General features: G+C 39.2%; 1 protein-coding gene across 2 annotated transcripts in view; it reads left to right on the top strand.

Moving 5' to 3' along the window:
- robo3 (roundabout, axon guidance receptor, homolog 3 (Drosophila)) overlaps nucleotides 1-24,453 on the top strand; it is a 179,780-nt gene that overhangs the window by 12,467 nt on the left and 142,860 nt on the right. Inside the window, exon 3 of one of the 2 annotated variants that reach the window (XM_055208237.2) lies at nucleotides 15,141-15,878. The exons of the other annotated variant lie outside the window; for it this stretch is intronic. Within the exon in view, the coding sequence (XP_055064212.2) occupies nucleotides 15,722-15,878 (157 nt within the window). The 5' untranslated portion in view covers nucleotides 15,141-15,721. The remainder of the gene's footprint in view (nucleotides 1-15,140; nucleotides 15,879-24,453) is intronic. 2 annotated transcript variants of the gene reach the window in all.

Below are 24,453 nucleotides of genomic sequence, written 5' to 3'. Positions count from 1 at the left end.
TTGCCAAGCAGCTTGCGGCTTATTTGTCTATAACTTTATTGACTTGTAAGCATTAAGCAGATTGCAATTGGACAAAAAATGTGCTACGTTTATCTAAATTTGAAGATATATAATTTATGTACCATCTCTTAAGAAGAACAGTTCTGTTTTTGTTGTTTTGTTGGACCGATCAAGTTCACTACCAAATGTGAATGACACACAGGAAGTTAAGTTTGCGTGAAGCCTAAATATGTGAATAGTTTTTATTTCTTATAAGAATTTCATACACACCGAGGGCATGGCGTGTGATTGAGGCGTATAAAATCCATCACAGTAGGCCGTTTCACACACCAGACCTTTAAATCTGTGCCCTGTGATTCATTCAGTCGACACCTTTCAGGCATCTCATAATGAAAACGCTCTGCATTTGGAAATTGGCTCACTTGCTGTCCCCTGACTTTGTGCTCGGCTGATTGATAACCACAATTGAAGTTTGAGAGGCTACGTGGTAAATGTGTGTTCGATTTGTGTCAGGAGTAGTTACGATTTCTTCATTACTAGACTGTATGCATTCTTGACTTCTAAAGTGTACATCAGAGGAGTAGTGGAGGTTTAATAAAATCCATGGACTAGAACCAAAGTTAAATGGAGGAAGAGTTAAGTACCCCATTGGCTGCTCTTTTGAGAGTAATTCAGTTATGTATATAAGCATTAACTTGTCTCTGATATTTCCTCTAAAAGGCCTTTGAAAATTGTTGTGGTACAATATAGATACTGTCTTTGTGAATAGCATACACTGTCAGAAAAAAATTATGCCTAGCTGTCACTGGGGCAGTACGCCTTTAAACCCCTGGGGTCCAAAAACGCGGGGCCGCGTTTTGACGTGTTTTTTCCTTATCATGGCAGAATCAACTTAAAATACTCCATCATTAATAATCATACACTTACGTGTTTGACATCATTTGAAACGGTAAAGGGTCTTATTTAATATGTGTTGTTTCACAATAACAACAGATCTTTGTGTTTTTGTCAAATAAAGAAAATAAACAGGGTGTGCATCCAGACATTTCTGTCTCCGCCAGCTGTCTCTCAAAACACGTTACAAAAATCAATTGAAACTCCGCGAATACTCGTCACACAAGCATGATACACATATCTAAAGAAAGCCTGAAATGTCTACTTTTAAACAAGCTAAATATAATCGAAAACAAATATTGCCTGTTTATGTAATCTGCATTGAAGTAAAGAGAGTACCGTTTTTCCTGGCTGACTTCATTATCTTTAATTCGGCCACGCCCACAGCTGTTGACATGGTAATGATTAATTTTCCATCGGTCTTAGTACACGATGTAACTACAGAAGAGTCAAGTTTTAAATAGGAAAAATATCGAAACTCTTTGGTTATTTTTTAAGTGATGCTAATGGTCTAATCAGATTCAATGGATTATGCTAAGCTATGCTAAAAGTGGGATCGCCTGACCCGGAGATCAGCTGAATGGATTCCAAAATGGTAAAAATAAATTTTTTAACTCTAGGGGAGCTGGAAAATTTGCATATTTTCAAAAAATAGTGGAGTGTCCCTTTATTGATCTTAGGGCTGGTTTTGTGACACAGTCCTGAACATAGAAGTCCGGTGGGTGTCCAGGACAGGTAATCGTATGTGATTGAAGTACAGAACGCTATGAAACATGACGAAAGTGAGTTTCTAATTACTATTCACATCATCAAGCATCAGGCTTTTAAGAAAAAGTGTTCGAAAAATAATGGGGGGCGCGTGCCCCCGTACAGCTTTGTGTCTAACAACCCTGCCTTAAGGTACCACTATAATCTCTTTAGGTACAAAGGTGTACTTTTTGAAAGGGTAACTTACCGGCCCAGTGACAGCTAGGGACCATTTTTATGACCATGTAGCTGAAAATTTGGATAAGAAATGTCAGAGTTCTTATTGATATCTTTTTTAGAGACACATTTAAAGAAACAACTGCTTTTTTGTTTTTATTTTTAAGAAAAAAACAGTAGACTTGCTTATTCTAAGCAGTAAACTTTATTAAGCAAAAGTCTCCATTGCTCTCCATTTAAAGTCGCCATGAAATTAAAAGGAAAAACTGTAAGTTGCGGTATTTTTACAAATTACTTATTGTATAGAGGGGTTGCAAGTTTACAAACATTGCAGGGTGCGCGCGCATCCAGGGGGCAGAAAGCCCGATTGGTGAGCTGATCCGCTACTGCAACAACCTTAATTATTGAAGCGTTCTTTATTGTTTGTATATAAATAAGACTTGATTTTAGTTGGATCTGTTTTTCTGTCTTTATTTTTGCAGTTTTACTGTGATACATGTATGAATTATAATGTTATAATTTTAATGCTAGTAACGTAATAGTCGCATCTACTGGTATGTTAACATCAGGCACCCAGCACTGACTCTGTTGGTACTATTTTCCACGCAAAAATTCCTTGGCATTTTGACTTACAGACACCGCTACTACCATACAACACAATGCACGTCTCTTCTTTCTGCCCCTCGGTTGCGCGCGCAACCAGTTAGTGACGTCGCCGTGCAACCCGTCTATTTGTGAGCTTCATTATTTTTAAAATATTAATGTACCCTCATAATCTTTAATCAAAAACGCAAATCCCCCCCCTCCTCAAAACGATCTCTTTTACTTCTGATTATATGGTATGGCAGGTGGACGGGGTACGGGAGAAGATTGCAGCGATTAGCAATTAGCTACACGACCCAACGTCAAACGATCCGATCAGTTCTCAATGGATGAATTCAAATCCAACCCTGCCTTTTTTGATTTCAGAAGCCGTTTCACTCAGATTTACATCACCATAGGGGGAAAAATCGCTACTTTTGTTTCATGGCGACTTTAACTTTTATCAATGAGAAACAATTGACATATTAAAGAGATCTTTATTTAACCGCCTGTACAGAACTTGATGTTGAATCCTTGATGTTACCCATGGTCTTCCTGAAAACATAATTAATGAATCCCATCATATTGCTGGTGTCAGTTTGTGTCTGTCTTCTGGGGTTCAGGGGTCGTTGTCCCGGGGTGAAAACTCAGTGCAATGACATTTTCCAGCAGGGTTAAAGGTCTACAGCCAAATGTCACCGCGCAGGGGACTGGGCAGATGGCCAGCAACGCTTCCTGTCCTCCCTCTGTTAATAAGCCATCCTGTTATCCCTAAACAGACAGGTATTTCTACATTTCACTAAGCGGTTATTTCACACATACAGAATAGGTTTTTAGATCCCTCTGCAAGGTCTTTAGATCCCTTTTTGTTTTATCACAAAAGTAAAGTTCACATCGAGTTGATCTCAAATCATTTGTCACACTTTTTCTCATTTTATATTGGTTAGTGACAGACTACGGCAGGGAATGGCCTTTTGAGCACATTACTATGATTATGTCTTGGCCCCAGTGGGGCCCGCAGACAGTTACTCAAATAATGGGTGGAGGGGATGAGCGGATGATAGAGTGATGGAGAGAGAGTTGGACAGAGACGCACGTGTGTTTGTATGGGGTCCCTGCTGTGAGTCTAATTAAAAGGGGTTGGAGGCAGAGGGTCTGCAGCGGGGCCCAACGGGGCTCTTCCTCTCCCCGTTCCTTTGATTAACGGCACGCAGTAACGCCCATTCATACTACACACGTTTACCATAAACAGTAATTCAAAGTAACACCAACTAATGTTTCTTTGTGTTGTGATTGTTGGTCTTTTTATTTTGTTTGTTGGGACTTATTATTTAGTTTTCTCTTTAATTGTTTAGTTTTTTATTTATTTTTTATTGAAAAATGTTTAGCACAGCAAAAATAAGAATTGTTTTGTATAAAACTTAAACGAAATTTTTTTTTAGAATTTTTTTTTTTAGATTTATAAAATGTTTTTGATAGTTACAATAAAAGTTTTCAGAACAGTTAATTGGATATGTAAAGCACTACTACATAAAGTTTTATTCTAAAACATTGAAGAACAGATTTGTGGACCACTTAGAGGTTAATAATGGAACTGCAAGGGGTTTGTTATGTTGCGATAGAAGTATCAAATTAAACTCAATAAAAAGAAAAAAGACTTGAAGTTTTTAAATTTTAGTTATAAATTATCTTTTTAAAAGTCGTGATAAAAAATGATAGTTTTTCATCTTTTCCAAAAAACATTTAAAGATGTTGTAAATTTGTTGTATTTATTTAAAGGAAAACACCACTGTTTTTTAATATTTTACTATGTTCTTACCTGAACTTAGACCAATTAATACATCCCTATCTTTTTTCAATGCTGCACTTGATCTTTGTACAGCGCGTCGTGAATGTGTTAGCATTTTGCTAAGCCCCATTCATTCCTTAGGATCCAAACAGGGATGAATTTAGAATGAGACTGTAACATGAGTAGTTACATGAGTAAGGGGGTGTGCACACCAACGCTTTTACGCCCGCGGCCGGCGCATGTTTTCAATTGTTTCCAATGGAAGCTCGGCGTTTTTCAAATAAGCCAGCAGCTAGCGGGTTTTTTCCGCGCTGAAAACCGGCGCTCGGCGGTTTTTCCGCGCTCGGCGCTGAGCGTCCAGAGTTGAAAGAGATTCAACTTTGGGAGAAAAGCTCTGCTCGTCAATGTCAGTTCTCACACGGCTGCCCAATCACAGTGGAGGAGGGGCGGGACATTACCACAGCAACCAACCGGCTCACAGGAGAAGTATCACAGCTACCAAAGCGCTCAGCTGAAGAAAGCTGGCACTCAGCTGAAAAACAGCTGGTATTCGGCATCCTCAAGGCGTTTTCAGCCGCGTTTAAAAGATTTGGTGTGTCCAGCCCCTAAGTATGGTGGGACAAAATAAAACTTGGCGATTTTTCATCGGATAAAATTTAGAACTATATTGTATGGCGGAAGAGCAATTAGTTTGCAGCACTTCGAATGGGGCTAGGCTAAATGCTAATACATTCACGACGTGCTGTACAAAGATTGAGTGCATGCGTTGAAAAAAGATAGGTTTGTATTAAATCACCCAAGTTGAGGTAAGAACATAGTAAAATATAGAAAAGCGGGGGTGTTTTCCTCTAAAGCAGGTTTAGCATTATTAAAATTTCTAGGAGGTGTTTCAGGTAAATAATTTCATTCATATGGGTTCGGCCAACACACAAAGTCGTCAAGCAGCAATGGCATCTTTTTGGTATTTTATTTTCGATCATCCTCTCATCTTGTCTCTCTTCACTTTGGTTGTGTAGTACCACTGTAATCCCATCATGCTTTTGTGCAATGAAGTCGCATGCAGGCCTGCCCCAGTCACTGAAGGGTTTGCTTTTTTGTAAAGAAAGGTCAGGTAGTACTCGTGTGGCATGTTGGTCCTGTTCACAATCTAATCCTGCCCTATTTCCAATGCAATTGAATTGCAATCATCACATAAGATGGTGCTTCTGTTGATTGTAAATGTCAATGTTTATTTGGTTGTGTTTACCAGCTATTTCCAGACATAATTAACAAAAGGCCTACAATATTGAAAAGTGTTCCTCTAGCTCAATTGGTAGAGCATTGTGTTAGCAAAGTTCATAAAATGTATAGCTTGAATGCACTGTAAATCACTTTGGATAAAAGCATCTGCCAAATACATAAATGTAAATGTACGAAGCATTGATGAAGGGGTTGTAAACTGAGATACATACATTTTTTACATCAAAAGTTACATCAAAACTTAATCTTGTAGTCAGAGCCTAAAATTTTCTGCAGTGTTTTTTGGAAATGCTCAGTAAATTCCATCTCTTGGTTCTGGAACTTTCTCCAGTGTTGGCATGCCCCTCATTAGCATGGACCCTTCATTAGCCGTGTTAAGGTCTGGGGGGGTAGCTCCTCTTTGTTCTCTGATCCCCCCTTAGACGATGCCAGGCATCCTCGTCCATCACTCTGTCATTGGTTGATGCTCTTGGGGACTGGACCATACCAGCCCATGCATATTCAACCAAGCCTCCTAAAGCAGGACAAATGTGGCCCCAGTAAGGGACCCACACGGTGCCACGTCAGCCCCCCAAAATATTAAAATGCACTAATAAAGAGCACATGGAATCCCTTCAGTAATGGGCCCCATGAGAAGGGCAGAGTAATTAAAGGCCTCATGCCTTATACGAACACCTATCATTCATTTGCAGAGTGGACATGTGCATACATACCAATTATGTGCCTTTTTAGTATGCTTTGCATGTTGTATGTTTTCCACTAGTTAATTTAGTTTCTCCAAAGCAAAAACAATCACAAAACTATTTCTTATAAGAGATGGACAGTCTTGAGTTATTGGTTGCTGTTGAAGGAATTATTCACGTGGCACTCCAAGGACAATCCAAATTTGTTTTGTCCTCTCGACTGTACAAATGAAGGGATATACTTTTATACGAATCGCACGGAGTGCAAATGAAGGGCGAGACCTTAATAAAGGGTCTTATTATAGAAAAAGAATTGATGTAATGAGTTGGATAAAGTAAAGCCCTCTTTGCATTTGGTATTCCAGCAATGCGTCTGTTATTGCTAGACAAGAGCAAATTGATACAAATAGAGGACAGAGAAAATACACAAAGCATCGTGACTAAACTGTAATGTAGATTTTACAAGTTTGAGAAAATCCTTACAAATACAGCTTTGCAATTTTCTATATAGAGCATATGGAAGATGTGTTTCGGGGAACTTTTAATTGTGTTTGGCAAACATAAGCTTGGGATTGTATGCATAGGTTGGCTCTGTGCACTTCAGCCCCCTTCAGAAAGTTGATTGTGCGTCAAATTGTGACAAGGGTGTGATGATTATGTGAATGAAAAGATGTGAACTTAATTACAAGGCTCTTCGCATTGTGTGAGAGTGGGTTAGGGAATAAGCATTGTGTTTGTAGTGTGACGGGGTCCTTGGGGATGCAACACTCACCCCTGTTGTGTTCTTACTCTGTAATCAGTTTGTCAGCTTTTGTGTGTGTGTGTGTTTGGGGTGGGTAGTCTCCTGTAAATAGCTTCCTATGCAATGATGATATTTTTTGACACATGATGCTATTTATCACCTTTGGACCATCATAAAGCAAACAAAAGTGAAGCGTAAATTGGTTTGAAAATCTTATTTGGATCTGTCTTTGGTGCAAGAGCACGGCTAATCCCCACGAAGCCATTTCCATCCTCCAGACGTGAAATTTACCCTGGATTTTTCTTGTCCTCTTGTCATGAAGCTGACTTCAATGAAACGGTTCCTCAGATCTGTGAGAAATGTCATTATTACTTTATCATTTCCTCTGAACGCCATTAACTTGCAGGGTTTTAATAGCTTCAACGTGAGAGATCTGAGGAAAAAGCGATGGCAGGTCTCAGTCTTTACCTGGAGGATGTCAGCAGGAGATGGAGCCCTACCGGCCAGTTCCTTCATTTGTTGAACTTATAAAGTGGCTCTTGCTTCCTCTGTAGTCGCCCCCAAACTTCAGCAGACTTTGGGGTCTGGAGGGGTGGGTTTAAGGGAGGAATGTCCTAATTCGAGAGGTCCGTTAAACTGGCTTACAACTTGTACCCTGAGGAGATTGAAAGGGCTGCAAAATGGACATCAGAGGAGGGGGTGTAACACAAAAAAGGGGTAGGCATGAGTCCAGACGCTACGTCTGTTTTCAAGTTTGTCATTAAATCTAATTTCAAACTGCTCAGGCTGTTTATGCTTTTGAACTGATTGCTTGGTCCAAAACTTAGTTTGAACCCACTACGGTTCAGACACTATTGTACATTGTGATAGAAGGGAATTTGAAAAAATGACTAAACAAGCTAAAACAAGTTACAAGTTAAATGCATTGGTCGAAAAAAATTCCCTACAAGTTTCTGGTCCAAAATCGTATTTTTCTTTATTCTGCCTTTTAATCCTAATGATATTAGTTTAGTTATTTAACCCAATATAGCTTGTGCACAGCAGGCGGTGGTATTTATTGACTTCATTGTTGTTTGAAACTAAATTAAACTGAGAGAAAAGGAAAACGAGTGAAACTCGCAAAGCACAGAGCGTTTACCAAACCCACCCGAAGGCTTTTCGTCATCTGCATAGCAACTTTTAATTTTCCAGCGCGTGATCACCGTGGACACAGTTAACCAAGCGAGCCTACACATTTGCATTCGGGAAGGAAAGCTAAATAAATTGAGTCAGTAAGGCTGAAGACGAGCAAAACTGATTGTCCTGTCTGTTAATCATCCGCTCACCCCTCTGGCTTCAATAAAGGGTTATAAAAGAGTATAAAAGAACAATTTGGGCAGCCCAGCTGTGAATACCCAGCCCATCAGATACACAATAGCTGAGTGACGGCCACCGTAATTCAGCGTGTGATCTCGGAAACGCCCCCCTTCTCTTTCTCTTTGTTTAACTCGTCCAGCAGTGGGACTTTCCCCTCTTGGCCAGATGGGCAAATCCATAATGCAGAGAAGGGTTTAGTAGAGCCCACCCTTATCTCCCCCGATCCCTTCATCTTTCCAGCGCACCCCATTCTAGCTTCACAAACTAGCCCATTACGGGCCAATGGGGGCTCCCTCTCGGCTAATTAAGCGCAGCTTTGCTAGCGTTGCGCGCAATGGGTTAGCGACCCCGTTGAAGCTCCAGCACCTGGGGATGCTACCTGTTGCTGTACCTTTCCTATCAGCCCTGCGGTGGGGCCCCAGCTGTTGGGGACGGGCCCCTGGACAGAGCTGACTGGTGATGCATGGTGCTCATATTGCGTTGTGCATACACTGTTTTTCTAACGGACCCGATGGGCGGTTTGATGTCTCTGTGTTTGGTGAACAATAGACAGGCAGGTTTTGTTCATCAACAATGGAGCTATGGGTCAACTAACACTGTCATAGTTATATTTTCTTCTGGCACATCTAGAAGGTCTATGTATACGTAATGGAATTTGTTAGATGTAGTGTTTAGATATGCTTTTGTTATATTGATGTTTTGGGCCACGTTTACACGTCTCAAGCAAAAACTAAAAACTGTAAACGACCACAGCTTTTTGGGATCTTTAAAATGTAAATTTTTGAAAACCGCTTATCAAAAGTGTACGTTTTTGAAAATGATGTAGTTTCCGTCTAAATGACAAAAACGCAAATATGAAAACTGTGACGTCTTGCACATTACGTGTTTAGTCTACTTGAAAACCATAACAACAATGCCGGACAAAGTTTATTACAATTCTCCGGGCAAGTTTACACAATTTGCCGCTTTATAGTCCTGGGTCACTTATAAATGAACCATCTTTATTGTTTATCTCACTTCACTTGTATTTATTGGTCTGTAGAAGAATATGTGCACCAGTGATGGTGTTCTTTACAAAGCAAGATCAACTACATTATTTTCCGGTCTATAAGTCACACTTTTTTTGATAGTTTGGCGGGTGCTGGAACTTATAGTCAGGTGCGACTTATACGTCAAAATTATTTCATATGAACCAAGAGAAATCATTACCGTCTACAGCCATGAGAGTCTGCTCTATGCTGCTCCTGTATTTATGTAATTCAATGGATTCAGTGATGCGGAATGACCTTTTTGAACTTGATTTGGCTTGTTGTACGGACACCTATTCAGCCTGCTGTTCTGTGCTATTGTTTAGTTGAATATCTTGCCTTTCCAGATTAAATGTCTGTTCTTCGGCTAGCATTTTGCAGAAGTTTATTTGTTGTGTAGTCCAGTGTGACTTATAAATGTTTTTCCTCTTCAAAACACATTTTTGACTGATGCGACTTATACACCAGAGCCACTTATAGCCTGGAAAATACGGTACTACTGTCCTGCCAAGCATAATGCAACATTTTTTGACGTTTTTGCAGATCCTTGTGAACGGATATTTTTCAAGAAAGAAAAACTTCTTTATTAGTACAATAGTGTTGTGCAAATGTACGCTTTAAGTGCAGAGTATATAAGATTGATAGATACATATTCCCCACTCTTGAAACAAATCTGATTTTATGCCGAGTTTTCACTTCCCCAGATGCAATTGATCTCTGGTGCGGAGTTACAAACACAACAAACAAGATGGTATCACTCAAATGCATAGAAGTGCTTTGTAAGGATTTGCTCAATGACAACAGCTGCTCCGTTGGCAAATTGCCTCGTGAATAAGTCGAAATTCTTCTCCGAGAGACTTGATCAGACTAGCATTGATTTTCCGCAAGGTTAATTCACCTGCAGAGGTCTGTCCTTCTCGGCAAGCCGCCGAAAGGCATTTTTCTCAAAGCGAAGCCAATCACTGGTCTCCTCTTTTCCCTTTCACTTCGAAGAGAAAACAAATAGTTCATCTTTCCTCAACAGTCAATACAGAGCCCTCTTCTGTCAGGCCTGTCTTGATTGAGATGAACTCTCCTCTACTCAAACCGAGATACGCTGATTGTAAGAGAGCGGGGGGCTTTTCTAAGTGCCTGTGAGGTCTTTTAAACTGTGAATGCTAAAAAGAAATACCATGTGCTAGATCCAGAGCCAGTTATTTGCTGATATAAGCCTAACGCTTGAGACTGGTTAAAACACAGACATGAGTCAGACATGGTCTGCAGAATTTTTAAATTAGCACCTCATTTTGGATAGAGGGTGCCTTATGCATATTTAAATGAGTCTTTAGCATTTTCACAAATTAGCTTTAAAGAAAATGAATTGAAATGAGGGATTGAGGCAGAAAAAACGAATGAAATGCAAATGTATGAAAGGCGTGAATCATGGGGCCTGTCTTCAAGTTAATATCCATGGGGTTACGGCTAATTGTGCCTTTATGCGCCTTTTGTTGTGCGATTATGCCGAGTTTGCTCAGGGTTTATGGTGAGTTTGCTCTGTTGACTGAACTAAAAGGTTTATTTGAGATCTTTGCACCTTTGCCCCCCCAGTTCCCCAGGCCGCCTAGTGGCAAATATTCCCTTGGTACCCCAACATATTGGTTCTGTCACCCCAGCCTGCCTCCCTGTCTTAACATCCACAAAAGAAAGAATTAGGATATGTGCTTGTCAACATAAGAGCGTAATTGCGAAGTTAAGGAGTGATGTTTGCTTTGGCGTCGTCTGGAAAGGAACTGGCAAAGAACTACAGTATGGTAGTCGCTCTCAAGAGACCGTCCACGTTTAGTTCTCAGGGCTAGATTCAGAAGGAAAGGCCCAATTATATCACTTGGCATATGGGCAGAGCCGCCTAATGATGAGGAAGACCAAATGCTTGGCAATCAAAGGTCAGAACTTGTCTGTGCCCGAGCCAAAAGATGCCCAATTACAAAATAGCTTTTTACCCTGCTGGAGCTTTTACTTCCAGCTGTGGGACCTGGCAGCTACACCTGGATCTTCGTCTCCCCCGGATCACCAATCTGTCAGATGGTTCTCCCACCGAGCTGTAGCCCCACAATATCATTGTCCAAACCTCATGACAGGACCATAACACGTGCATCCCCACAGAGAGCCCGGGCACAGCTGCTTCGGACGACCCTGGCACGGCTCTCGGAGCTGGTTGTGATCTTTATTATCTAAGCTGGAGGCCTTTTAAGACAATAGTGTATCTCCCCTATGCCCACAGCTCAGACTGAGCAGACACAACTTTATATTTTTTACCAGAATGGGATGACATGTGTCAGTTGTCAACATGCCCACCGATTATTCTGCTCTTAAATCATCTGCATGACCTTCTGGTTCGTCGCATGAATTATTTAGCATCTTCCTATTCAGAAAAAAAAAGATAATATGAGGTGAATAAATTAATGTTTGTTAGGTTGTTACACCTAAGAACATTTTGGCTCACCTTTAGATAAATGCATTTAGATGATACATTCATTGTCACCGATAAAAAAACGAACAGCGGTAGGGGGGCAGAGTTCGATAAGATCAATCCTTGACACGAAAACACAAATTAAAGTCAATCGCAGCTGGGCTCGCAAAGAAAAAGTCAAATAGTCTTTCAAGGAAACCAAACCGTATCTCTTCTCTGCTCTTCCGCTGGTGTAAAGCTTTATCAATGAGCTGCCGGTCCACGTCTCTTGTAATTGAGTCGGTGTGATTGCGTCGGAGTCCGCCGAGAATGTGGAAGAATTTGTGGTAATGAGTATTCGACAGCGTCGAGCAGGTAAAGGGAAAAAACAGTGCCGGTGCCTTCTCGAGCATAGTATCGATTTTTCTCACAGAGCCCTTCAGCCGTGATGTGACTGTTAGGGGACTGTTTTAAAGGACTGTGTGGGATTGCCAGGAGAGCAGGTGAACATTATCGTGGGTTTAAAACAGCGAGGTGCCACTGCTATAGGTTTGGTAAATTGCAAATTAGATCAACAGTTGATTTCACCGCAATGCTGTCAGTACAAACAGTTTTAGTATGGATGCGGAGAGGGTGTCCTCGTGTTTTTGGTTATGTAGTGTCTGTAGATTTACATCATTAACCCTATAATACACTTTTCGGTCGGGATAATCTTGAAGATGAAGAGGAAGGGAGTCTTCAGTAAAAATGTAAATTTTTGGCACTATAATATGGCTTATTGCCCATGAGAGGACAATAACTTCACGTACTGCCGCCCAAAAGGAGAGTATATGATCATAACAAGATCATTATACTCTCTCTAACCAATGGCATTTTATTTCTCAGACTTTTATTATTCATGTTTTATGCTTGAAATAAATTGTTCAGCACTGTTGGATGTTAAAATGATTGAGGGGTTCTCTGTGTTGAATCTTGCACATATACGCCATATTTTTTAATGTCACGTAAAGTTGGCTGAATTCACCTTATGATGCATTTAACATTCAGAAAGCATGCAATATTGGAAATGTTGTATTTTAAGATGCTTTTACGTTTGACAGCAAGAAAATGACTAATGTATCTGATTCTGCCAGAATTTAGTTAAAGGCTTTCCGTTTCCATAGCTACCGCATCCAGTGTATACTGTATCTATTGACAATCTGGGGATCTCTTTTTGGTGTGTTCTTGGGAAACTGCTGTCTGCATGATCAAAATTCACTAATATGAGTGTAATGCTTTATTTTTAAATGCAATCCCATGCAAATGAAGACTTTTGCTTAGGTTCCTACCCCCAATAATCTTACGTCGCAAAGGATTTTAACTGTTAATATATGATCTTATCATCTTGATCATATATACAATATATCTTTACCAGCCTGTTTTAAAGGTGCAGTGTGTAATTTTAGAAGGATCTCTTGACAGAAATGCTAAATAATATACAAAACTATATCATCAGGACCTTTCATAATGAACCATTTTTTTGTTTATTACCTTAGAACGAGACCTTTTTATCTACATACATAGAGGGTCCCCTAACATGGAAGTCGCCATTTTGTGCCACCATTTTCCTACAGAAGACCTTAACGGACAAATTATTTTACCAAGATGTCTCCGATGATGACATGTTTTTCCGGTGGCGGACACCGTAGCTTCTCTATGAGTTTCAAAACCGAGGGATGAGGAGTGGACTAAGCCATTGGTTTCAATTCGCAACCTCACCACTAGATGCCGCTGAAATGTACACACTGCCCCTTTAAAGCAACACTGAAGAGTTTTTGCTCTTTGCTCCCCCTACAGGTTGGAAGCAGAATTGTCCATTACCACTGTCGTAAATAATTTCGCCTATTGCAGCAAAGCTGGTTCTGATTGGATTGTAGGTCTACCGTAAAGCAAGTTTTTGTAGTTTTCACTCGAACTACAGGACCGCGACCCGACGGTTGGAAACTTCTTTAGTGCGGTTTTGGCCGATAGAGGGCTGCAAAGCGAAAGTGAAAGTGCCGTTCACCCTGTTTCGAGTGTATGAATGACTGAACTTTTTTGGAAACGTTAGTTTAAGGTAAAAAAACTCTTTAGTGTTGCTTTAAGTTTTCTTTCCATTTTTTAGGAGAAACTATGGACAAAGTTGATACTTGAACTATAACTGAAAAATTTAAGTCTCCTAAACTATACAAGAGCAATTCTTGAGAGTTAAAATATTTTACAGCGGTCTAACATAAATCTAATCTTCTCATCCAAAAAAATTATAATATTTAGACATTTTGTGCAATATATGATTATGATAATCATTCTGCATGACAAAACATAGCAAAGTATTGTGGAAATAAATCGGATACCATCACTGCCCAATGTTATCGCCATAGCTCTCCTTGTAAGGATTGATCGAATCCCTCGGACTCGGTGAAGATTGGCACCCTGCTTTGAAGCCTTTGGCACAACTACCCCATGAATACAAAACATCACCAAGTGCAACGGGGGCAGGGCTTGGAAACTTCCTCTCCGAAAGTGCACGATGGGGGTCGTCACGCCAACTTTGTACCACGGATGCGTCCCTTTGTCTAGCGATAAACAGGGGAAGGGCCGCACTAATGGGTAGCACACTGATTCTGTCACCCGCCGAAAACATAGCACATGAGTCCAGCGAGACCGCCGTCACGTGCATTCACATGCATGCACACGCAACAATCCGGTGTCCTCCCGCTGAGTGTTGTGTGGACATGCACAAAAGCTTTACCTCACCGTAATGACACTGGTGCTGTGCATATAGTGATGAGTAAACAGATGGAGGACTTTTTTTGAGGTTTCACATTCTGATAGTTGATCACAAAGAAGGCATCTGTTCATAATGATCAGACATAAAAACAGATGCTACAAGACAAATTATACTGTAGATTAAGTAGAGAAATTGCCATGGATTGGATTTATGTAGTAAAAACTGGCAATGGCAAAATCATTAAGTAGCTCAGGACTAAGAAATGTTTCTTTACAGTTTTTGAAATACTTTAAATGAACATGAGATAAATGCCAACATATACGACAAATAATTGAGATATTTAAGAGATCTCATTTGTGACTCTCCCTGTCTTCCTGTAACACTTATATGAAAGCAATCTCCTTTAGGATTTCATACACACATGAAAGCCTTCCGAGATTTCTCCGCAATTGTTGGAAAAACTCTATTACTGCAAGAACACATCACAGTTTGAGATCACAGTGGGCTCCTTGTTGTGAAAAGACAATGTAGCAGTAATTGACACATCAGCTTTCGCCGTATTGCCAGACGGCTGGAGTTTGTGCTGCATCATGTTTGTTTGTTTGCGTGCGTCTGCGAGAATTCGCACGCGTATACGTATCGGCCGGCGGGTCAGTTTATTCTCCTGTTTATCAATGCCTCCAGGGATGATTATTAATCCAATAATTAAACATTTATTGCCAACAGCACCTGCTCTCCCTTCTTTTGGTGACCCCTGGGGACTCAATCACACCATCACAGGAAGCCAGAGGATCGGAGAGAGGGAGGGATGATGGAGAGCGAGAGAGCCAGAGAGAGAGGAGGAGGGAGTGTGAGATGAAGCGAGGAGCAGTGGGAGGGGTTGGGAAAAAGAGCAGCATTTCGGTAGGGTCATCAGATAGCCGGATTCTTTTACACGTACAAGGTGTTATTGTGCGGGAGGACAAACGCCTGTGAAGTTATGTGACTCTAGAACAAAGGACAAAAGAGGAGGACGATTTTAACACGTTCCAGAGGAGAACAACAGGGGAACGGAAGAGGGGCGCCCCCCTTATTGAGATGCTTTGAACTAATGAGAAAAGTTTCATTTACTCTCTAAATGCCTGCATTGGACTTTTTATTGAGGAACATTTGAATTTTTTATCCGGACTGAATAGAAAAAATAGCTCTGTTGTGGAAGAAAACTTGCATATCTACTTTCAACTTTATTCAAAAAGGACCATCAAACAAGAGAGAGGATACATAAAAGAGAAAAGAGGGGCAGCGTTCCCTCTGTAGCTGAAGCGGAGATGCTGCGGTACCTGATAAAGACGCTTCTGCAGATGAACCTTTTTACTGATACCATGCGTGATGCCAACAATGGAACCGACGTGTTCTTCAACATCTCCTCCATCCCTTCCGACAACTCATCTCTGCTGGACTGGTCTAACTTCACCGGCTTAAATGGTGAGGATGCAAGAACGTGATCTTTCGTTGTAGTGTCATAATGGTTTTGAGAAAAAGAAACTACAGTAGCTCCTTACAATAAGGTTCTGGATGTTAACATTAATGCATTAGATGTCATGAAATATCTTTAAATCTTACTTAATATTGGTTCTTAATGCATTAAAGGAATAGTTCACCCAAAAATGAAAATTCAGGTTTATAACAACATGAGAGTGAGTAAATGATGACAGAATTTTCATTTTTGGGTGAACTATCCCTTTAAGTTTTCTTAACATAAAAGTGTTTGTGTGCAGTGCATTTAACTAATTGTGTAACAATGTGATCTTATACAACCTTATTGTAAGGTGTTATTGTAAGAAATGACTGAAAGTAATGTAGTGTGACCAAAGAGATCTGTGCATGATGTCATTGCATCTTAGAGCTTATTTTTCTCAGATCATCTAAAAAGTTTTGGGTTCAACAGAAAAGCAATGGTAGTTATTTTCTTTTATTTAATCTATCTATCTATCTATCTATCTATCTATCTATCTATCTATCTATCTATCTATCTATCTATCTATCTATCTATCTATCTATCTATCTATCTATCTATCTATCTATCTATCTATCTATCTATCTATCTATTTGTAATCAATTAATCATGGATCTATAATAAAACTCCACTACATAATTAAAAAGTAGAATTTCTCAATATATTCAAATGTCGCACCTACGCTTGAGTAAAGCTTTCTGTATGCATGAAGGACATTATCCTGATGACTTGGCGAATCTGTATGGACGAATTTCTTCCATTGTCACTGAATGTGTCAAAGTCTATTTGCCAGCAGGCACTTAAGCGGCGTGTGTAATGGGAACGTCCCGCTGTGGTGTTCTCCTCAGAAGAGGTAATGACAGGGCGCTGAGTGAGACTGTGTTTGTGTTAAGGTAATTGGGAGGAGGTTATTTTACCTTGATGTCCATTTAATGAGCTTCCATGTATGTCACACTGTTCAGATCAATAGCACATACCTCCTAAATACACGCCTCTATTCATACGCATCATCACACCCTGCACGCTTATTTTCTCAGTTTTACCAACTTTCTTTTTGTACTGAAGCTCACCAGACAGCAAGTAACACTAAAGTATGGTTTACTTTTTAAATACATAAGATACATTTCAATCTATCTCTTTCTTTCTCTCTCTCACTCTCTCCCTCCCTTCTTTCCTTCCTTCCTCCCTCCCTCACTTCCTTCTTCCTTCCTTTCATTCTCCTACCTACCTATCTACCTACATTCTTTACTTTATTGTTTCTCCTATCTATCGATCTATCTATCTATCTGTCTGTCTGTCTGTCTGTCTGTCTGTCTGTCTGTCTGTCCATCCACCCAGCTAACAATCCAATTTTCTAATTTTTGTCTTTCTTCCTGCCTTCATTTCTTCCTTCATTTTTTCCTCCCTCCCTTCCTTTCATTCTCCTACCTACCTACCTATCTACCTATCTATCTATCTATCTATCTATCTATCTATCTATCTATCTATCTATCTATCTATCTATCTATCTATCTATCTATCTATCTATCTATCTATCTATCTATCTTTCTTTCCTTCCTTCCTTCCTTCCTTCTTACTTCTTTCCTCTCTTTCTTTCTGTCTTTCTTTCTTTCTTTCTTTCTTTCTTTCTTTCTTTCTTTCTCCATCCCTCCCTCCCTCCCTCCCTCCCTCCCTCCCTCCCAGTTTTCTAATTTCTGTCTTTCTTTCTTCCTTCCTTCATTTCTTCCTTCGTTTCTTTCTTCCTTCATTTCTTCCATCCCTCCATCCATTTATTTCATTCTCCTACCTACCTTCCTACACACATATCTACCTTTCTTTCTTTCTTTCTTTCCTTCCTTCCTCCCTTCCCTTCTTTCATTCTTTCTTTATCACTTTCACTCTTTCTTTCACTCTTTCTTTCTTTCTTTCTTTTGTTCTTTCTTTATCTCTCTCTCCCTCCCTCTCTATCTATCTATCTATCTATCTATCTATCTATCTATCTATCTATCTATCTATCTATCTATCTATCTATCTATCTATCTATCTATCTATCTATCTATCTATCTATCTATCTATCTATCTATCCAGTTTTCTAATTTCTCTCTTTCTTCCTTCCTTCATTTCTTCCTCCCTCTCTCCATTTCTGTTACACTCCTACCTACCTACCTACACACCTATCTACCTACCTACCTTTCTTTTTTCTTCCTTCCTTCCTTCCTTTCTTCCCTTCTTTCTTTCTTTCTCTCTCTCTCTCTATCTCCCTCCCTTCTTTCCTTCCTGCCTTCCTTCATCCCTCACTTCCTTTCTTCCTTCCTTTCATTCTCCTACTTATCTACCTACCTACCTACTCACCTACCTACACACCTACCTATCTACTTAATTCCTTACTTTATTTTTTCCTTGTTTCGCCTATCTATCCATCCAGCTAACAATCCAGTTTTCTCATGTCTGTCTTTTTTCCTTCCTTCATTTCTTCATTTGTTTCTTTCTTCCTTCAGTTTTTTCTCCCTCCATTCCTTACTTCATTTCTTTTATCTTTCTTTCTTTCTTTCTTTCTTTCTCTCTTTCTCTCTCCCTCCCTTCTTTCCTTCGTGCCTTATTTCCTTTGTCCCTTACTTACTTTCTTCCTTCCTTCCTTTCATTATCCTACCTACCTACCTACCTACTCACCCACCTACACACCTATCTACTTACCTTCCTTACTTTATTTTTTCCTTGTTCCGCCTATCTATCTATCCATCCAGCTAACAATCCAGTTTTCTCATTTCTGTCTTTTTTCCTTCTTTCATTTCTTCCTTCGTTTCTTCCTTCCTTTATTTCTTCCTCCTTCCTTTCATTCTCCTACTTTATTTCTTTCACATGCTTAAGTCGCTGTTCTCTGGACTCCCCAGGACGTTTAATGTAGTTTTATCCACAGTTGCTTTGTGGAGATTGAGGGATAGACAGAAGAGGTTGAGAGAGAAGAAAGTGGGGGTCTTTTTTCAGAGGTGGACATGTAGGAGGTAAACCTGCTTGTGAAATGTAACTCAGAAAAGAAGCTTATCTCAGCTTGTGTTATCTGATTTACTGCCCATTGATAATACACAGACTGTAGCACCACCGAGACCTCTGTTCCCACTGTGCGTGTGTGTGTGTGTTTAAGAGAGAGAGTTTGAATGCTACATAATCAAAACCATTGCATCCTTATCCCCAAACATTGCCAACACAGCTCTGATTGAAAGCATACACACACACACGCTGCCCAGTGCTGGCAACACCTCTCCATCTGCTGACAGATATGAATTTGAATTTTGCCTCCTGCTGTTTGTGTATCATAGAGGACGTTTTAATTTGGCCTTCTGTCTGCGTTTTGAGCCTGCTGATATCCTTATGAATATGTTTGCCGTTGTCTAAAATGATTGATCTGGTGCTATTCCTTGTATTTTTTTAGCATTTGTATAAGTCAGAATAATGTTGTAAGTATTATTTATAGATTTCAGCAAGAGTAAAGCCATTACAATAGCATATATCAAAACTGTGGACATTACAGGTTTACCAAAGCATTGCGTTGTGTACCAAAGAGTTTATATGTCAGTTTATGGGTACTTGAGTTGTGTGTGTGTGTGCGTGAGTGAGTGAGTGTGTGTGTGTGCGTGTGTGTGCGTGCATGGGTGTCCTTATAAGTCTATCTAGAGATAAGATGAGATGAGATCAGGGCCAGGTGTAATACTTAAAGCCTCTTGTATTTTTGAGCATATCATATCTGTATCTTTGACCGGTAAGCTTGTCCACTGCAGTCACCAATGCATTGTGCTGAATTCAATAAGATGAGTACTCAGCCTGCTGCTGACCCTCTGAAACGAATCGAAAATGGAAAAAATCAATATCGCCTGATAACTAATCCAGGAAATATCTGTGAATTCGCATAGATGAGTCTATATAGGACTCTTGTGGTGGCGTTGATTATGCTTATTTTTTTCATTTGTTCCTGTAGCTCATCTGGGAGAGCATTAAACTAGCAATAGTTTAAATTCCCAGTGAGCGACCCACACAAACTGTACTGTAAACATATAGTTTAAATACACTCGCTTGCCTTGGATTGGCTTTGAGGGATAGATACACACAGTCTGAACATTAAAAAGACATTTTCAGAAACATACTGATTTACATTTGGCACTTTACCCCGAGTGACTTACATCGAAGATGATGACAAATCTTAATGCACATTCCTTAACTGAGGTCTATATTACATTTTTATAGCTTCATTTTGAGATAAGATATATCTATCTATAGAGATGTCTATGTATATTTCAGCTTTGAAAAGCATGAAGTCCAGACACCTTTGATTCGGTAACATTCTCTGTTTTCCAGAATGGTAATTGACCCGACGCAAGAAAATGAAATTTTTCGATGACGATCCGGCCTGTCACGACAGCTTATTTCGGTGACTAATCTGACAATGAATATAAATTCATGGTTTCGCAATGAATACTGACAGCAAATGAGTCTGGTCATGTGAGGGTCCGTATTGCACCTGAGTCCATGGCTATGACGTTCCAATGGAATCCCGAGGCTTCACATCATGTGAATGTGTCTGATATACACATTATAATGAAGCTGTTCGGTTTCAATGTATGTGAGACCCGGTGACAGCCTGTCTTCTTACTTTATAAATCTCAATTAGTTCGCCCACAGCTATACTGTATATTTAAGGCTGTATAATTTAGTAACAGGGATGGTTAGATCCTAGTCTGCTCTTTCATACTTGCTGTTCTTTAGTGTACATATATTATTTTTTATATAAAATAAATAAGAGTTAGATTAAGTCATTTCATGCAACCACTTGGCTCTAATGTTATAAGCAGTGACAAAGTGTATTGTTTCCGTGCTTTATAGTCAAACATTGCTGTATGGTTTTTTATTAATCCATCCGCTGCAGGGGTCTGATCCCATGTTCTCTAATTGGCTGTGTTGTTGTCGGGGGTAACGGGGCCGTGTCCTAATCCCGCTGTGCTAATGTATGTGTTTGTGTGCTCAGAGAGGTCAAGTGGGCTCAACCCTTCCCTCATCTCACGGGTCTTTTATTCCCTCCGGGTTAACAGAAGGCATCTTTGAGGAAGCCAAACTTACATTTATCATGGTTTGGCGTTTGTACATCTTCATCCGTGAAGATGTTTGTCAGCATTCTTTAATGTAAATAGATAACCGAAAATACATCAGTGTATACATTTTATCAGTATGTGTGTTCTTTGGAAATCAAACCCATGACTGACCTTTGAGCCTTTAATGCTCTTCAGGAACACTTCATTAAAATGCTTTACAAAACTGTAGATTCTAGAATGACTTAAGAATTCTGGATGGTTTTCACCATGGTATTATAATGACATTTTTAGATACCGAAGTGTGTTTTAGTTATATCTTTGTTCGAAAAATTTATAAATTTTCACATAGACCTTCAAGTGAAACACTTCCATTCAGAGGCTTTATTATCTCTGCCTACTGAGGCTGTTTATGGGCAATAATGTTTAGATAATCAAGTGTATATCAAAGAGTAAAAAAGATGTAGTTTGGCTATGACCGTTGACACTTTCAGGGCTTATTTATGCATAACTCTACTACATAACCATTAAATTGTTATATATGTAGTATTAAATGAAATGGACACACAGTTCAGATATGTTTATTCATTACCAGGACACAACCTAGAATGGAAATCAGCCTCGCCATCATTAACACACTAATCGTATAGGCAGAGACTCATACCACACACATTAAGAGGTTTAAACGGACACAGGTTAATTCTTCAGCCACCCATCATTAAATCTGACCTTTCCACACCAGCTTGGTGCAGTTTATATGGTTAGTCATGCTTCATGTAAGATATTTTTGGAGAGAGAGATTCAGTACTGGAAAGTTTATCGTGTAGTATTATAGAGGGCGAACGAAGCTTTTCTGTTATATTGAACAGGACAAAAAATGAGTGTCTGTCTGTATGTCTGTCTTTCTTCTTACTAACTATACATCTATCTTGTCATTGTCTTTCCATCTTTTTAATTTTCTTTTTAGACAGACAGACAAATATATTGTAGTACATCAGTCTATACAAAATAATAACACAATTATTGTCTGTCTAAACTGTCTATCATTGTCTGTCCATCGTTCTGATTTTCCTTTTTAGACAGACAAACAGACAGACAGACAGACAGACATATACATTTATACATGTTTTTATAAAAAAAAACTATTATTGTCTGCCTGTCCGTCCGTCCGTCTGTCTTTCTTACTAATAATATATCAATCTTGTCACTGTCTGTCCATCTTTTTAATTTTCTTTTTAGATGGACAGATAGGCAAATACATTGTAGTACATCAGTCTATACAAAATAATAACACAATTGTTGTCTGTTTTTTTTGGACAGACAGGCAGACAGACAAACACATTAGTACATGTTTTTATAGAAAAAAACTATTATTGTCTGTCTGTCTGTCTTTCTTTCTGCCTTTCTGTCGCCCTCTCTCTTTTGTCTTTCTGTCTGTGTGTCTTTTTGTCTGTCTGTCTGTCTGTCTGTCCGTCTATTTTCTATCTAACTATATCTCTGTCCATCTTTCTAATATTCCTTTTAGATAGACAGACAGATAGACAAATACATTGTAGTACAGAGGTCTATACAAAAACAAATTGTTGTCTGTATGTCTGTGTATTTTTTATCTAACTGTATCTGTCTATAACTGTCTGTCCATTGTTCAGATTTTCATTTTTAGACAGGCAGACAGACAGACAGACAGACAGACAGACAGACAGACAGACAGACAGACAGACAGATACATTATAGTACATGTTTTTATAAAAAAAACTTTTTTGTCTGTCTGTCTGTATGTATGTATGTCTGTCTGTCTGTCTGTCTGTCTTTCTTAGTAACTATATGTCTATCTTGTCACTGTCTGTCCATCTTTCTTTTTAGACAGACAGACGAATACATTGTAGTACATCAGTCTATACAAAATAATAACACTATTATTGTCTGTCTAAACTGTCTATCATTGTCTGTCCATCGTTCAGATTTTCATTTTTAGACAGACAGGCAGACAGACAGACAGACAGATAGACAGACAGACAGACAGATACATTATAGTACATGTTTTTATAGAGAAAAACTATTATTGTCTGTCTGTGTGTCTATCTTTCTGTCTTTCTTTCGGCCTTTCTGTCGCCCTCTCTGTTTTATCTTTCTGCCTGTCTGTCTTTTTGTCTGTCTGTCTGTCTGTCTGTCTATTTTCTATCTAACTATATATCTGTCCATCTTTCTAATATTCTTTTTAGATAGACAGACAGACTAATATATTGTAGTACATCGTTCTATACAAAAAAACAAAACAAAATAGTTGTCTATAACTGTATATCTGTATATCATTGTCTGTCTATCGTTCCAATTTTTCTTTTAGGCAGACAAAGAGACAGACAGATAGACAGACAGACAGACAGACAGACAGACACATTATAGTTCATCGGTTTTATAGAAGAAAAAAAATATTGTTTTTCTGTCTGTCTATCTTTCTTTCGGCCTCTCTGTCGCCCTCCCTGTCTGTATGTCGATCTTTCTGTCTGTTTGTCTATTTTCTAACTAACTATCTGTCTACTTATCTGTCTGTCTGTCTTTGTCTTTCTAATTTTCTTTGTAGACAGACAGACAAATACATTAAAGTACATCGGTCCATACAAAAACAACATAATTATTGTCTGTCTATGTGTCTGTCTGTATGTCTGTCTGTTTTCTATCTAACTGTATATTTGCCTATATCTGTCTGTCCATCTTTCTAATTATCTTTTTAGATAGACAGGCAAACAAACAAACAGACAGACAGACAGACAGACAGACAGACAGACAGACATATACATTACAGTTCATCTGTCTTTAAAAAACAATTATTGTCTGTCTGTCAATTTTTTTTCTAACTAGATTTCTGTGTATCTCTCTGTCTGTCACTGTCTGCCCATCATTCCAATTGATGTTTTAGACAGACAGACTGACAGACATATACATTATTACATCTGTATAGAAAAACACAATTTCTGTCTGTCTGTCTGTTTTCTATCAAACTATATATATATACATATCTGTCCATCGATCTGTCTGTCGCTGTCTGTACATCTTTAAAAAAAAATGTAGATACACAGACAGACAAATACATTATAGTACATCTATTTATACAAAAAAAAAACTGAATTACTGTCTGCCTGTCTGTCTGTTTGTCTAATATCTATCCATCTATCTGTCTTTCACTATCTGTCCAACTCTTTAATTTTCTTTTTAGATATATCCGACAGATAGACAAATACATTATAGTTCATCTGTATATAAACAAACACTGTATTGTACACATCCCTTTGCCTTCTCTCTCCTTCTACCTAATCCATCTGTCTCTCGCTCCCTCTCGCATTATTTCAAGAGATTTCTCTCCCCCTATATCAGTCCTTCAGAGTGTCAGGCTATGAATAACATTGTGAAGAGCGATGTGTCATGTAGCAGCAAATGACTGTCATTTCTGCTCCGGGGCGGACAGATGAGATCCCTCAAGCTTAATCAG

This window comes from Misgurnus anguillicaudatus, chromosome 12 (assembly GCF_027580225.2).
Source record: "Misgurnus anguillicaudatus chromosome 12, ASM2758022v2, whole genome shotgun sequence".
Lineage (NCBI taxonomy): Eukaryota > Metazoa > Chordata > Actinopteri > Cypriniformes > Cobitidae > Misgurnus > Misgurnus anguillicaudatus.
This window is presented reverse-complemented; position numbering and strand designations above follow the sequence as displayed.